This window comes from Bombina bombina, chromosome 8, assembly GCF_027579735.1.
Source record: "Bombina bombina isolate aBomBom1 chromosome 8, aBomBom1.pri, whole genome shotgun sequence".
Classification (NCBI taxonomy): domain Eukaryota; kingdom Metazoa; phylum Chordata; class Amphibia; order Anura; family Bombinatoridae; genus Bombina; species Bombina bombina.
The window spans coordinates 125771894-125789524 of NC_069506.1; the positions used below are offsets into that span (position 1 = coordinate 125771894).

Below are 17631 nucleotides of genomic sequence, written 5' to 3' on the forward strand. Positions count from 1 at the left end.
AAAAAGGTTATCAGAGACCTTACAAAATTATTTCGAGTTTAACTCTAATTCTGAAGTGGATATTAGAATGGTATGGGAAGCCCACAAGTCAGTGATGAGAGACGAGCTAATTAGTGTAAAAGCTCATCAACTTAAGCAACAAAGGATCTATTATGAATCTGTGCTACAACAGATAGATCCCCTAGACTCTGAACACAAAAAAGACCCCTCAAATTCCACAATATTAACAATTTTTCAAGATTTTAAACTGAAGCTGAATGATATTATAGATAAAAATTGCAAACTAAATGCTTTTAAATTAAGACAGAAACATTATGAAGGAAACATTTAATGCAGCAGGCTATTAGCTAGAAAACTTAAACGCAACCGAACCAGGTCCTATATCCTACACATACAAAATACAGAACACAAAACATTATTCACAACAGAAAAAATAGCGGAAGAATTCCGCCAATATTATGCGAAACTATATAATTTGGACGAAACTCCAATAGAGAATATAACTAACTAAATTCTTAGATGAGATCACACTCCCAACACTTAATGATAGTGATAGAGAATGTTTAAATGAACCATTTAATCTAGAAGAAGTCCAAAAAGTCATTAAAGAACTACCTACAGACAAATCGCCTGGTCCCGATGGTTATACATCAGAATATTATAAAAAAATATTGCGATACGCTTGCCCCACTTCTTCAAATTCTGTTTAACTCCATCACTGAATCTAAGCCATTTCTGCCGGAGTCTTTAAAAGCACACATTGTGGTGTTACCAAAGCCAGGCAAATCAACAGTTAAAGTGGAAAACTACAGACCTATTTCACTGTTAAACAGTGATATAAAAATGTATGCCAAACTTTTGACCACTAGACAATCTTTTCTTATTAAAAATTATAAACGAAGACCAAGTGGGGTTCATAGTCAGTAGGGAAGCGAGGGATAATACAACAAGAGTGATTCACCTAATAGAATTTGTCAATACACATAATATCTCAGCAGTTATAATTTCCACGGTCGCGAAAAAAGCGTTTAAACCACGTCTGATTTCTGCGCACAGTATTGGAAATATTTGGTATGGGAAAAGAGTTTATTGCCAATATATTTACACTGTATCAATCCCCTTCAGCACAAATAAGAGTTAATGGATCCCTCTCCCACTCATTTTCCATCTCTAATGGTACGAGGCAGGGATGCCCTTTGTCCCCTTTATTATTTGCCTGTGCGATAGAGGCCTTAGCAAGTAGGATACGTATTGACCCACTTATTACAGGTATCCATATAGAAAAATCAGAATACAAAATAATTTTATATGCAGAAATTTCATTCTGCAGCTTACTTCTTAATAAACCAAGCCAAATCAGCAATTCTTAATATCACTACACCTCAAAATGATTTACATCTCCTTAAACAAACAAACCCATTTAAATAGCAAGATAAGGCACTAAGCTATTTAGGGATAAATCTAACCCCAAAAACGCAAGACCTGTTTCAAGCCAATTATAGTTACCTCCAACGACAAATAACTGACCTCTCATCATGAAGATCCTTAAACACCTTGTAGTTAGGTAAAATCCATATTTTTAAAATCAACATATTACCTCACCTTCTTTATATGTTGCAAACGCTCCCTATACCCTTACCATCTAACTATATACAATCCTTGCAGAACAAAATATTTGAGTTTATATGGGATAAAAAACACGCTAGGATAAATAAAGCTATTATGTGCACCCCAATTTCTTCTGGGGGTCTGGGTGTTCCAGACCTTCTAAAATATAGACAAGCTATTTTTATGCAAAGAATAATGGATTGGTTCACTAACCTTGAAACTAAAGCTTGGGTTGGAATAGAACATGAAATTACTGGTACTACTCAATTGGGGTCTTGGTGTTGGATCCCGACTCGCAGGACAGTAAGAGATACTACCGACAATTTACTTATACATTAAAAATTCCAAGTGTGGGATATCATAACATATCCTCCAGATACTCGCCTCTAACACCACTTATTGACAACAGAGAATTTACTCCAGGTATGTCTCAGTTAAAACAACAAATAAAACGCACACATAGAACCCTTATGATTTACCATCTCGGATGTGAAGAACGCCTGTACACAGTCACAAATCTTATAGATAAAGGTTATGGTTTTTTCTCTAATTGGATCTTATATCACCAATGTATATCATACATATTGAAACACTCTGATAGAAGAAATCTTCTCAGACCCCTCACAAACTTTGAGAAAATGTTTATATCTCCAAAAAATATGAAAAATTGCCTCTCTCTGAATTATGTAATGCTCCAACAACCAACCCCAGGATATCTCCTGTATTACATTGACAGATGGAAAAGTGAATCAAAAGTTGATATAACTTATATAGATGCTCAAAAAATATTCTATAATATTGCAAAATCTTTCATCTCTGCTAATCTAATAGAGCTCAATATAAAAAATATTACAGCGGTTGTACGTAACACCAGTAAGACTTCACAAACTTTACAGCAATAAAAATGATAGTTGTTGGAGATGTCCAAGGTACAATGTCACATATATGGTGGTCCTCTCCAAAGATCATCCCTATATGGGAGCAGGTGGTCATGGAATCATCAGAAGTATTAGAAATCCCATTACCATTGGATCCCTGCTTATGGTTATTCCACAAGACACCTACAAAATTCACAACAGCACAAAAGAAGATGTTTAATATATTAGCCAATAGCATAAAGTCCTTGTTGGCATTGAGGTGGAAAACGCCTGAAATTCGAAGTGAGGCCCAGTGGTTACATAAATGTCATGAAAACTTAAAACTAGAAGAATACTACTTCTTAAAGCATAGATGCCAACCACTTTATAACCAGGTAAAAATATTATAGGATGGAAATGGATATATTTCAAGGAAATACACAAAAGAGTGAACATATCTTATGGCATAAAGAGTCGTTATTGAAGTCAATTTACTTTTTGATTATTTATCCAAATTAGTGACCAACTAACATATTCATATAGAATTATTGTATTTGTTAATTTAAGCTCATAAAGGTAAACTATACCCTGCCAACAGAATAAAGAGTTTTCTATTTTTTTTTTTAGACATAGAGATAATTATTAATGAGACTGTTCTCAATTAGTAACTATGGATTACAATCAGACTATACAGCTTCTATTATCTGAAAAATGGACTTCAAGAACAAAAGACAAGAAAAGTTGCTTTAAATTTACAAATATTTTATTTGTATAACAAAAAAACTGTTCTGTTGTTCATGTATGACATATTATACTCGTATTCAGTTTTTATATATATATATATATATGTGTATATATATATATATATATATATATATATATATATATATATATACAGATATCTAAAAAGACAAGCGCACAAAAACACCTCTCATAGTGCAAATCAGTTTAATTAAAACAAAACAAATACATATAAATAAACCTTCCCCTAGGGTATTCCTTACTCACAAAACGAGACCTCAATCATATGAGGTAAGGAAGGGCAGATGGATATAAAAGTGTCCCCACTTGCTCCACAATAGATAGCACCAAAAGTTCCTGTACACGATGCTGCTCCGGTTTATTCCAAAGAAATCCGTCAGCCAATCTTGCAAATCTTTAGTTCCTGGCTGGTGTATACAGATCCAACACTGCTGCAGTAATATGGCAACGCTAAGAGGGTCTGTAATTCCACGGTACACAAACTCAGTGTGTAGGTCGCAATTGATGTAAGGTGGGCGTGGCCTTATGCGTTTCACGCCCACCTCTTAGCGTTGTCATAGTACTGTAGCAGTGTTGGATCTGTATACACCAGCCAGGAACTAAAGATTTGCAAAATTGGCTGACAGATTTCTTTGGACTAAACCGGAGCAGCATCGTGTACAGGAACTTTTGGTGCTATCGATTGTGGAGCAAGTGGGGACACTTTTATATCCATCTGCCCTTCCTTACCTCATATGATTGAGGTCTCGTTTTGTGAGTAGGGAATACCCTAGGGGAAGGTTTATTTATATGTATTTGTTTTGTTTTAATTAAACTGATTTGCACTATGAGAGGTGTTTTTGTGCACTTGTCTTTTTAGATACCTGCAGCTGTACCTTATCACTCAACCTGAACCTTGAGTTTACTTTTGACGAACAGCACTAAACACCTCTTCCTGATACTACTACATCTTACCAGCAGAAGGATAAGACTTTCTTTTTATATATGTTTACATATACTTATTGTTACTAAGAAAAACTTTTTCATTGCCATATATTGTATATACACTTTTTGTTGTTAAAATTGATCTAACTGATTTATTTTATTAACTTGAGCATTTTTTAATTTTATTGTGAGTGTGCGCACCCTTTCTGTATTAGTGGAAAAATTTAGGTGTACCCACTTTTATAGTTTTGTTTAACATATATATATGTGTCAATGAAAAACTGGTCAATAAAATATAAAAAAAAAAAAAAAGTTATCTTGTTTACAAAGTATATATTATTAATGCTTGATATGACAAGTTAAACCGGTAGTTTTTTTTAAAATTATTATTCATTATTAGATTTTATATAAATTAATGTATAATTTGACTTATCTCCGACTGTTCCTCTGCCCCTTCATATTTTCTTGTACAATGGGTCTGTGATTCAGAGAGTAGTCCCACCCGCTCTCTACGTAGTGAGGAATATGCGTTCATGATTCGGATTAGGCAACACATGCGCTATAACACTATCTTATCCGAGGCGCATATATATTTCATATACCATAACCTTACTTTGTTACTTTTTATACTTATCCATGCACACTTGTGGTGCATATTCTTTAAAGTGCAAAACGAAACTGGTGTAATACATTAGAGTATATTATTATTGACCTGTTGCTTACATATAACTGTGTTAAACCCCTGAGATTAAACACATAGTTAAAGTCATCTCCAGAGCAGTAATGCACAAATGGGAGCTAGCTGAACACATCTGGTGAGCCAATGACAAGAAACGAATGTGTAGCCACCAATCAACTATCTTCCAGTAGTACATTGTTGCTGCTAAGGATTAGTATATATGCTTTTAAACCAAGGATACAAAGAGAACAAAATAAATTTAATAATAGATGTAAATTTAATTGAATAGGGTTACACTATACCCACTTCTTTTACTACACCATTCATGATTTTGTTTTTTCTGTTTCAGGGTGATAAAGGATTTCATGATACAAGGAGGAGACTTTGTTAATGTAAGTTTCTGTATGCGTAGTGTTTCTTTTTTCCATACAGTATATACATCATAAGCAACATGCCTAACTCATACATGAGGAATTAGCGTTTTCATTAGGCGCACCAGTCACATGACCGATGATCACTGGCCGGGTTCTGCAATACTCACTTCTCTGCTTTAGTTAGAGTCAGTAATGCAAACATTATGTGCTGTAGCCATTCAGAGCACGTCAGTTTTACATTATCAATCACTGTGGAAGACGCTTACAAGGCTTGGCCTCACCTCTAGACAAGCAGCCAGGAAATAGGTAACTCACTATGAAGCTTTAAAAGGATATCTCATTCTCTCTTTTTATTACTGTTCTCGGGAGCAGGCTGCTAGACATAGCTTCGCCTGCTTGCACAATAAAGATCGCTTGCCATTCTCTCTGCTCCATCCTTTGTAAATGACCCTATGGATTGGTTGCTAGATTTTTTTGTCTCAGTTGTTTTTTGCATTTTTTTAAAAGCATTTAAAGGGGCATGAAACACAAATGTTTTCTTTCATTATTCAGACAGAGCGTAACAATATTAAACATTCCAGTCTACTTCTTAAATTTGTTTAAATCTCTTGTTTGTTTGTTTTTTGAAGTAACATTAATGCAATACTTGGGAGCTAGCAGAACATATCAGGTGAGCCAATGACAAGAGGCATATATGTGCAGCCACCAATCGCCAGATAGCTCCCAGTAGTGCATTGCTGCTCCTGAGCCTACCTAGGCATGCTTTTCAAGGAAGGATGCCAAGAGAACAAAGTACATTAGATAGAACATGTGGTTTTAAACAGCTTAACAATTTACTGCTATCGGAATAATGAAAGTTTAATTTTGACTTTACTGTCCCTTTAAATATTCCTCCACTCGCATAATAAGGTGGTTATGCTAGGCCATTGCTGAAGTAGAAGAAAAATCAGCACAGCCAAAGAAATACTGATCTTAGTATTGTAACAAGTTGTTGTGTAAACTTGAGAAAATGTAAGCAGTAAGGAACCGTATTATAGACTAACCCAGCACAATTTAACCACATATATGAGGGGCAGTAGACTTGGGGGTTTGAACCTCTAGCATTTGGTTGTTTCCAGCGTATGGTGTCAGCTGGTATTGATGGCGTTTTCATCTTCCTTTTATCTACATTCTATTCCTTGGATTTCTTGCAACATAAAAGTGAAACCAAAGTCTATCTCAGAGTCTGTACAGCCTGTTACCATCCACACTTAGAGAGATATCAGTTATGTGAAACCTACTTCATAGTTAGGTGCACCTTGTTCTATAGTAGAAAATATAAAGCAGGCTCTATGGTCTTTTATTATATGCGTGAGCCGTGCTTGTTGTGTTACTGCTAATGTTATGTTATAGGACATAAAACCCACATTTTGTCTTTCATGATTCAGATAGAGAATACTGTTAAAGTTTCCAACTATTCCCAAATTCACTGCATTCTCATGGTATTATTTTGTTGAAAATATACCTAGGTGAGCAGCAGGAACACCTCTGAAGATCTATATGGCAGCAGTTGTGCAATAATTCTCCAGATACGTGCACACTCCTGAGCCTACTTACCTGCTTTTTATTATTATACACTTTATTAGTATACACTCTATTAGAATCATGAAATAAAAAAATAGGGTTTAATTTCCTGTAGCTCCAACCAAGTTTCCTAGTTTTCTATTGTCAGAAAAAGGTTGTTGAGTTTACTGATGGCAATATAGTCATATTTTTATGTGAAGTGGGTAAAGTTGAAGTAGTATACCTAAATTGTATCTAGTTCCTGAAGTTTCGCAAATGAATTAAAGCATATGTTTATCCATTTAGATACAGGAGTAGACAAATATTGTGCACCAGGTTGCTGTGGCCACACTAGTTTTTTATTCATACACTGCAATTTCTGGGGCTACTGGAAATCTCCAGCCATGGGCGACCAGAAATTGCAGCCTGGCACCCAGTAAATGGCTACTAAGGTCGGCATTTGTTGCTAACTCCTTTCAGCAACTATCTTGGTGGACAGAGGCCCTTCTTGTTGCCAAAATGATACTGTAGTATTCTGCACACTGTCTCCTTCTCTCTCGGTCTGGCATCTGGCTGTATTCATGAAATGCATTTTTTGCGTTTTAACGTCCCTTTAAGAATGCGACTGGAACGGAAGAGTTTCCATGTTGGTGTAGTTCAGCAAATACTGGTCACACTCAATGTGAAAATAAAACTTGCACTATAAAAAAAATAGCATTTTAAACTGGCTGGTTTTTATACCTAGGCCACTGGGTTGTACTTGTCCCCGGGCCAACATTTGCCGATTCTCCCCTGGATTTACTATATGATATGTTTTAAAATCAGCCTGGGTGTTACTTTGTATTATTTAATATAATTCTTCAGCTCCTCTGTTATCTACTTAAAAAAAAAAAAAAAAAAAAAAAAAAGATTAAACAATGAATATATGTGTCTTATGTAGTCTTGTACAATAATTTCAGTAACCTAGTGTTTTCCTCACAGGGAGATGGTACAGGAGTTGCAAGCATATACAGAGGTCCATTTGCAGATGAGAACTTTAAACTAAAACATTCTGCTCCAGGTCTTTTATCTATGGTAAGTACATGGTTACTGTTTTATGGGCTGAATAATATTTTTCTTTGTGGCATAATGAAGAGAATAATAATATAGTTATCATACGTAGGATCCTTTATTTAAATATATCTATTCAGGCAAGATTCTCTATATAGGTCTGTCATTGCAACAAGGTCCTTCAGTGGATCTCTAAAAGTGAATCTTACCTCCACAGATTTTTCTATCACTAAGAACCTGATAAAGATTCTCCTGCTTGGGGAGAAATTGTAGTGTAGACTTTACAGGGGCTGAACTCACTGAATGTTCAAAGAGTGGAACCCTCCAACATTGCGAGCTCTCTAACAAGATTCTAGACAGGCTAATGTTTCTATACTAGTCTAAAGAGTGTCCTCTGCATTTCAGTATGTGATGGAGAAACAAGCCTAGTGCAATATAGCACTGTATCTTACGAGAGTTTTGTTAAATTTACGCTTTGTGTTTTATATTACTTTACACTTCATATTGGGTCCCTTCAGTATTTATTGCATTTAAGCTTTGCACTTTCTGTTTTCTATTTTAATACATTTAGATTTAGATCTAGCAGTGATTTTACAAATTTTTATTATGTTTTGAAATTTTCTTTGTTAATGTAACAAATTAGGATCATAATTTTGTATTTCTGTGTATTTTTTTTTTTTTACAAATTACATGGCACTTTGTATTTTATTGTAAAATAAAATAGAGAAAGTGAGAAGGACAGGGGAGTTATAAAGGTATGACTGAAGCTATCTCCCAATTCATGTTAAATGCTATAAGCATTTTAAACAAGCTGGTCTCCCTGAATTATCTTATACATACAGAAAGAGAAGCAATCTGCCAGGAACAAACAAAAAAGTAGTATATACTAAATCAATGGCAAAAACAAGTTTAAATTGTAGGGAAAACATTTCAGTTTAATTTGTCTTTGCTGCAAACTAAGACTTTAGATCAGTCCCAGGTGTTCTGTTAACTTATCTTTACACTGTGAAATTCTGTATAATTTTTTTATGGACGGCATTTCTCTGGGACTTCCAGGTTACACCCTTTTTTTTTTTTTTTTTTTTTTTTTTTTTTTTTTTTTTTTTTTTTAAGAAGTCAGTGAGTTCAGCCCCTGTAAAGTCTGCACTATAATTTCTCTCCAAACTAGAGAATCTTTGCATCAGGCTGACAGAAAATAATGAAGCTCCTTGGGAAACTGAAGCTGTCAGTTTTATTTTAAATAGTGCAAAATCAAGTGCAATATAATTTGACACACATAAATATATAATGTATGAGTCTTATTTGATAAAGTTACACAGAAATGGTGAAAGCATAATTAATTAATTAATCACTATCCTAAATACACTAAATTGATTACTTTTAAAGGGACATTGTACTGTATTCTCCCTCTTTATTGTGATCTCAATCCATTTTACCTGCCGAAATATACTTCATTGTTTACAAATAGCTCTTTTTCCTTTTTTTTTCAAATGTAATTGCTGATTTTGCATGTTAGTGAAAATTTAAATGCTGCAGTATTCATTATAGAAAAGCTATGTAAGCAAGAAGCAGAAGACAACATCAAACTCCTAGCGGCAGTGTGGGGCAGATAGAGAGCCCAGTGTATTTGAAAGGGTTTTCCTGCAGCTGCTTTGAACACAGTGATCTCTTATCAGTTACTTGACTGAGTACTTTAACCTAAATTTCTTTTCACTTTTTGTCATTTGACTGCACATAACAAAATAGAAGTGGGTTGTAATTCCACATGAAGCCATAGAAACTTCCTAGTAGTAGCCCCCCAAAACTCAATTTTTGCCTTTCTTTTAAAGGTTGAAATGTAAGGTTTTTTTTTTACCAGCTCTGGAATTATCTGAAATAAAGCCAAAATGTCCAATGACAAGAATTAAATCACAGGCCAGGGTACTATAGGGCTCTTATGCTTAAGACTAAATTATAGTTCTGGGCATTTTTATCTGCACACTTTAGGCTGCCAAAACTTTTCACCCTGTATGGATTTTGAGTTGCAATTACCCATAATAATATACTGTTATTTATTGTGCAGGCTAACAGTGGTCCTGGAACAAATGGTTGTCAGTTCTTTATTACATGCTCTAAATGCGATTGGTTAGATGGGAAACATGTGGTTTTTGGTGAGTATTTGTAAGAACAGGAGTTACTTTTGTGGATCACAACTGCAGATTTAATTTGCTAAATGTATAGCTTTAAATAGTTAATTTGTATCACTATTGCTCAGATTGTTACTATGTAGAAGTAAGTATCAAGAGTTATTAGTGAAAGTTAGTCTTTTAGTTATATTCATAATCTCGCCTATAAATATATATCATTCTTACTGCTGGAAGATCCAATCTTTTGGTTAAGTATAAGATGCACTAGATGATTGTACTGTCTGTAAAAAGCAAGTTGTATCTCAATGGTGTCAGACAGCTCTGAATACAGGGTAACTGTGGAATGACAGGAGTATAGCGATCTCCTGGAGGGGGAGCTAATTTCCGCATACTACGGTGTGAACACTGGGTAGTTCTGTGGTCTCCTGTGACAGTGCTGGAGAGAAGTGGTGGTAGTATACCGATCGACTGGAGGGGGTGCCTAGTTTCGCTTTCTACGGTATGTACACTGGAATCCGTTGTCTGTTGTGACATCACTGCTGGAGAGGAATTGCGGTAGTATACCGATCTCCTGGAGGTGGAGCCACAAAATGGTACGGCTAGTAGGCTTGCGGTTCTCGGTAGAGCAGGTTGAGGGACAGTAGGAAGGGCTTATGCTGTGTCAGGATCCTGACAGTATTTAACTTGATCACAGTAGAATCTATCTTTATTCTAAGACCAGGTTACACACACTGTCGGGATGTTCCGTCGTAATAGATAAGAGCTGCAGACACCCTCTCATACTTGGCAATGCTCCCATTTCAGAAGGTTTAGAAAATGCAGAGGCAGAGCGATGATTCAGGGAGCGTCCCACGTGTGCAGTTTCTTTCTAACACAACTGCTAGCTCGGGAAATATAGCTGATTGGAAATAGTCTCTCTCTCTGCTATTTTGTTATATTAAACATTTCTTTAAAGTTATGCACATTACACAAGAATAAACCACCAAGCTTTCAGCTCCTTCATTATGTAAGTTTCCTGTGAAATTATTTTTTGTCAGCGACAGCTATTAAACACTTAACAGTAAAAAAATATTAACGACGTATGGTCGTAAAAGAAGCCATGATATGATAACCAATCTTTTTTTTGCCCTTATTGCCAGTCCACTAGTTATTGTTTCAAATATTGAATAATTAAAAAATTAGCCGAATGTTCCTGTGACTGAAATTCCGCTGTTGTCTTATTCTAAACCCTTAAAATAATGCAAATAATAGATTATCCGTGATAGACTTAAAAATAACACTATTGCATTTTTCTCCAACATAGGTGTGTCCGGTCCACGGCGTCATCCTTACTTGTGGGATATTCTCTTCCCCAACAGGAAATGGCAAAGAGCCCAGCAAAGCTGGTCACATGATCCCTCCCTCCGCCTTCCCCAGTCATTCTCTTTGCCGTTGCACAGGCAACATCTCCACGGAGATGGCTAAGAGTTTTTTGGTGTTTAAATGTAGTTTTTATTCTTCAATCAAGAGTTTGTTATTTTAAAATAGTGCTGGTATGTACTATTTACTCTGAAACAGAAAAGAGATGAAGATTTCTGTTTGTAAGAGGAAAATGATTTTAGCAACCGTTACTAAAATCGATGGCTGTTTCCACACAGGACTGTTGAGATGAATTAACTTCAGTTGGGGGAAACAGTGAGCAGACTTTTGCTGCTTGAGGTATGACACATTTCTAACAAGACTTGGTAATGCTGGAAGCTGTCATTTTCCCTATGGGATCCGGTAAGCCATTTTCTTAGTTTTAAATATAAGAATAAAGGGCTTCACAAGGGCTTTAAAGACTGGTAGACATTTTTCTGGGCTAAAACGATTACTTTATAAGCATATTTAATGGTTTATAACTTTGGAGAGTTATTTTAATCTTGGGAATTCTGTTAAAAAAACGGCAGGCACTGTATTGGACACCTTTTTCACTGGGGGCCTTTTCTAGTCATAGGCAGAGCCTCATTTTCGCGCCACTAATGCGCAGTTGTTTTTGAGAAGCAAGGCATGCAGATGCATGTGTGAGGAGCTCAGATCCACTGAAAAAGCTTATTGAAGGCGTCATTTGGTATCGTATTCCCCTCTGGGCTTGGTTGGGTCTCAGCAAAGCAGATACCAGGGACTGTATAGGGGTTAAATGTAAAAACGGCTCCGGTTCCGTTATTTTAAGAGTTAAAGCTTTCAAATTTGGTGTGCAATACTTTTAAGGCTTTAAGACACTGTGGTGAAATTTTGGTGAATTTTGAACAATTCCTTCATACTTTTGCACATATTCAGTAATAAAGTGTGTTCAGTTTAAAATTTAAAGTGACAGTAACGGTTTTATTTTAAAACGTTTTTTGTGCTTTGTTATCAAGTTTATGCCTATTAACATGTCTGAACCATCAGATAGACGATGTTCTGTATGTTCGGAAGCCAAGGTTCCTCTCCATTTAAATATATGTGATGAATGTGACAAACAAAGTAGGGACAATGATGCCACTGATAATAATGTTGCCCAAAATGATTCCTTAAGTGAGGGGAGTAAGCATGGTACTGCATCATCTCCTTCTATGTCTACACCAGTCTTGCCCACTCAGGAGGTCCCTAGTTCATCTAGTGCGCCAATCCTCCTTACTATGCAACAATTAACGGCTGTAATGGATAATTCTATTAAAAACATTTTAGCCAAAATGCCCACTTATCAGCGAAAGCGCGACTGCTCTGTTTTAGATACTGAAGAGCATGAGGACGCTGATGATAATGGTTCTGACATGCCCTTACACCAGTCTGAAGGGGCCAGGGAGGTTTTGTCTGAGGGAGAAATTTCAGATTCAGGAAAAATTTCTCAACAAGCTGAACCTGACGTTATTACATTCAAATTTAAATTGGAACATCTCCGCGCTCTGCTTAAGGAGGTGTTATCTACTCTGGATGATTGTGACAATTTGGTCATTCCAGAGAAATTATGTAAGATGGACAAGTTCCTAGAGGTCCCGGTGCCCCCCGAAGCTTTTCCTATACCCAAGCGGGTGGCGGACATTGTAAATAAAGAATGGGAAAGGCCCGGCATACCTTTTGTCCCTCCCCCTATATTTAAGAAATTATTTCCTATGGTCGACCCCAGGAAGGACTTATGGCAGACAGTCCCCAAGGTCGAGGGGGCGGTTTCTACTCTAAACAAACGCACCACTATCCCTATACAAGATAGTTGTGCTTTCAAAGATCCTATGGATAAAAAATTAGAGGGTTTGCTTAAAAAGATGTTTGTTCAGCAAGGTTACCTTCTACAACCAATTTCATGCATTGTTCCTGTCACTACAGCAGCGTGTTTCTGGTTCGAAGAACTAGAAAAGTCGCTCAATAAAGCATCTTCTTATGAGGAGGTTATGGACAGAGTTCAAGCACTTAAATTGGCTAACTCTTTTACCTTAGACGCCACTTTGCAATTAGCTAGATTAGCGGCGAAAAATTCAGGTTTTGCTATTGTGGCGCGCAGAGCGCTTTGGCTAAAGTCTTGGTCAGCGGATGTGTCCTCCAAGAACAAATTGCTTAACATCCCTTTCAAGGGGAAAACTCTGTTTGGCCCTGACTTGAAAGAGATTATTTCAGACATCACTGGGGGAAAGGGCCACGCCCTTCCTCAGGATAGGTCTTTTAAGGCTAAAAATAAAACAAATTTTCGTCCCTTTCGCAGAAACGGACCAGCCTCAAATTCTACATCCTCTAAGCAAGAGGGTAATTCTTCTCAAACCAAGCCAGCCTGGAGACCGATGCAAGGCTGGAACAAAGGTAAGCAGGCCAAGAAGCCTGCTACCGCTACTAAGACAGCATGAGATGTTGGCCCCCGATCCGGGACCGGATCTGGTGGGGGGCAGACTCTCTCTCTTCGCTCAGGCTTGGGCAAGAGATGTTCAGGATCCTTGGGCGCTAGAAATAGTTTCTCAAGGTTATCTCCTGGAATTCAAGGAACTACCCCCAAGGGGAAGGTTCCACAGGTCTCAATTGTCTTCAGACAAAATAAAAAGACAGGCATTCTTACATTGTGTAGAAGACCTGTTAAAAATGGGAGTGATTCATCCTGTTCCTTTAGGAGAACAAGGGATGGGGTTTTACTCCAATCTGTTCATAGTTCCCAAAAAAGAGGGAACATTCAGGCCAATTTTGGATCTCAAGATCCTAAACAAATTTCTCAGGGTTCCATCGTTCAAAATGGAAACCATTCGGACAATTCTTCCTACCATCCAGGAAGGTCAATTCATGACCACGGTGGATTTAAAGGATGCGTATCTACATATTCCTATCCACAAGGAACATCATCGGTTCCTAAGGTTCGCCTTTCTGGACAAGCATTACCAGTTTGTGGCACTTCCATTCGGATTAGCCACTGCTCCAAGAATTTTCACAAAGGTACTAGGGTCCCTTCTAGCGGTGCTAAGGCCAAGGGGCATTGCAGTAGTACCTTACTTGGACGACATTCTGATTCAAGCGTCGTCTCTGCCACAAGCAAAGGCTCATACGGACATTGTCCTAGCCTTTCTCAGATCTCACGGGTGGAAAGTGAACGTAGAAAAAAGTTCTCTATTCCCGTCAACAAGAGTTCCCTTCTTGGGAACAATAATAGACTCCTTAGAAATGAAGATTTTTCTGACAGAGGCCAGAAAATCAAAACTTCTAAGCTCTTGTCAAGTACTTCATTCTGTTCTTCTTCCTTCCATAGCGCAGTGCATGGAAGTAATAGGTTTGATGGTTGCGGCAATGGACATAGTTCCTTTTGCGCGAATTCATCTAAGACCATTACAACTGTGCATGCTCAGACAGTGGAATGGGGATTATTCAGACTTGTCCCCGACGATCCAAGTAGATCAGAGGACCAGAGATTCACTCCGTTGGTGGCTGACCCTGGACAACCTGTCTCAAGGGATGAGCTTCCGCAGACCAGAGTGGGTCATTGTAACGACCGACGCCAGTCTGGTGGGCTGGGGCGCAGTCTGGAAACCCCTGAAAGCTCAGGGTCTATGGTCTTGGGACCGATAAACATTCTGGAACTGAGAGCGATATTCAATGCTCTCAAGGCTTGGCCTCAACTAGCGAAGGCCAAATTCATAAGGTTTCAATCAGACAACATGACGACTGTTGCATATATCAACCATCAGGGGGGAACAAGGAGTTCCCTGGCGATGGAAGAAGTGACCAAAGTAATTCAATGGGCGGAGATTCACTCCTGCCACTTGTCTGCAATCCACATCCCAGGAGTGGAAAATTGGGAAGCGGATTTTCTGAGTCGTCAGACATTTCATCCGGGGGAGTGGGAACTCCATCCGGAAATCTTTGCCCACATAACTCAATTATGGGGCATTCCAGACATGGATCTGATGGCGTCTCGTCAGAACTTCAAGGTTCCTTGCTACGGGTCCAGATCCAGGGATCCCAAGGCGACTCTAGTAGATGCACTAGTAGCGCCCTGGACCTTCAACCTAGCTTATGTATTCCCACCGTTTCCTCTCATTCCCAGGCTGGTAGCCAGGATCAATCAGGAGAGGGCTTCGGTGATCTTGATAGCTCCTGCGTGGCCACGCAGAACTTGGTATGTAGACCTGGTGAATATGTCATCGGCTCCACCATGGAAGCTACCTTTGAGACGGGACCTTCTTGTTCAAGGTCCGTTCGAACATCCGAATCTGGCCTCACTCCAACTGACTGCTTGGAGATTGAACGCTTGATTTTATCAAAGCGTGGGTTCTCAGATTCTGTCATTGATACTCTTATTCAGGCTAGAAAGCCTGTAACTAGAAAAATTTACCATAAAGTATGGAAAAAATATATCTGTTGGTGCGAATCGAAAGGATTCCCATGGAACAAGATAAAAATTCCTAAGATTCTATCCTTTCTACAAGAGGGTTTGGAGAAAGGATTATCTGCAAGTTCTTTGAAGGGACAGATTTCTGCTTTATCTGTTTTACTTCACAAAAAGCTGGCGGCTGTGCCAGATGTTCAAGCTTTTGTTCAGGCTCTGGTTAGAATCAAGCCTGTTTATAAACTTTTGACTCCTCCTTGGAGTCTCAATTTAGTTCTTTCAGTTCTTCAAGGGGTTCCGTTTGAACCCTTACATTCCGTAGATATTAAGTTATTATCTTGGAAAGTTTTGTTTTTGGTTGCAATTTCTTCTGCTAGAAGAGTTTCAGAGTTATCTGCTCTGCAGTGTTCTCCTCCTTATCTGGTGTTCCATGCAGATAAGGTGGAATTGCGTACTAAACCTGGTTTTCTTCCGAAAGTTGTTTCTAACAAAAATATTAACCAGGAGATAGTTGTGCCTTCTTTGTGTCCGAATCCAGTTTCAAAGAAGGAACGTTTGTTGCACAATTTGGATGTAGTTCGTGCTCTAAAATTCTATTTAGAGGCTACAAAGGATTTCAGACAAACATCTTCCTTGTTTGTTGTTTATTCTGATAAAAGGAGAGGTCAAAAAGCAACTTCTACCTCTCTCTCTTTTTGGCTTAAAAGCATCATCCGATTGGCTTATGAGACTGCCGGACGGCAGCCTCCTGAAAGAATCACAGCTCATTCCACTAGGGCTGTGGCTTCCACATGGGCCTTCAAGAACGAGGCTTCTGTTGATCAGATATGTAAGGCAGCGACTTGGTCTTCACTGCACACTTTTACCAAATTTTACAAATTTGATACTTTTGCTTCTTCTGAGGCTATTTTTGGGAGAAAGGTTTTGCAAGCCGTGGTGCCTTCCATCTAGGTGACCTGATTTGCTCCCTCCCATCATCCGTGTCCTAAAGCTTTGGTATTGGTTCCCACAAGTAAGGATGACGCCGTGGACCGGACACACCTATGTTGGAGAAAACAGAATTTATGCTTACCTGATAAATTACTTTCTCCAACGGTGTGTCCGGTCCACGGCCCGCCCTGGTTTTTTAATCAGGTCTGATGAATTATTTTCTCTAACTACAGTCACCACGGTATCATATGATTTCTCCTATGCATATTCCTCCTTTACGTCGGTCGAATGACTGGGGAAGGCGGAGCCTAGGAGGGATCATGTGACCAGCTTTGCTGGGCTCTTTGCCATTTCCTGTTGGGGAAGAGAATATCCCACAAGTAAGGATGACGCCGTGGACCGGACACACCGTTGGAGAAAGTAATTTATCAGGTAAGCATAAATTCTGTTTTTATAAAGAACTCCAGCTTCTGTGTATGTGATTGAGATACATTTTCATATTAGGTTTTTATACTGAACGACTGCTTTTTTTTCCCCTCAGGTAAAGTGATTGATGGGCTTCTAGTGATGAGAAAAATTGAGGTAAATACATTTGTTATGGGGGTTTTCAATTGATTTTTTTTAACAAAATTTTAAGATGGGGTATCTCATTAATACCTTTTAAACGTTTATCTGTTATTATTTAGAGAACTATTGATTCCTACTCTAATGTAGGTAGATATGTAAAATTCCAAAAACGATATTACTACATATAATAATTTTACTTTTGGATGCTTAAAGGGATAGTCTAGTCAGAATTAAACTTTCATGATTCAGGTAGAGCAGCAATTTTAAGCAACTTTCTAGTTTACTCCTATTATCATTTTTTCTTAGTTCTCTTGTTATCTTTATTTGAATGTAAGCTTAGTTGTAGGCCCATTTTTGGTCCAGCACTTGGATACCGCTTGCTGATTGGTGTCTAAATGTAGCCACCCAATCAGCA

At 37.9% G+C, this 17631-nt stretch overlaps 1 protein-coding gene across 1 annotated transcript in view; it reads left to right on the forward strand.

The window, feature by feature from the left end:
• PPIH (peptidylprolyl isomerase H) overlaps positions 1-17631 on the forward strand; it is a 75913-nt gene that overhangs the window by 19721 nt on the left and 38561 nt on the right. The window contains exons 5-8 of the mRNA XM_053690562.1: positions 5180-5222; positions 7728-7820; positions 9859-9946; positions 17191-17231. Of these exons, the coding sequence (XP_053546537.1) occupies positions 5180-5222; positions 7728-7820; positions 9859-9946; positions 17191-17231 (265 nt within the window). The remainder of the gene's footprint in view (positions 1-5179; positions 5223-7727; positions 7821-9858; positions 9947-17190; positions 17232-17631) is intronic.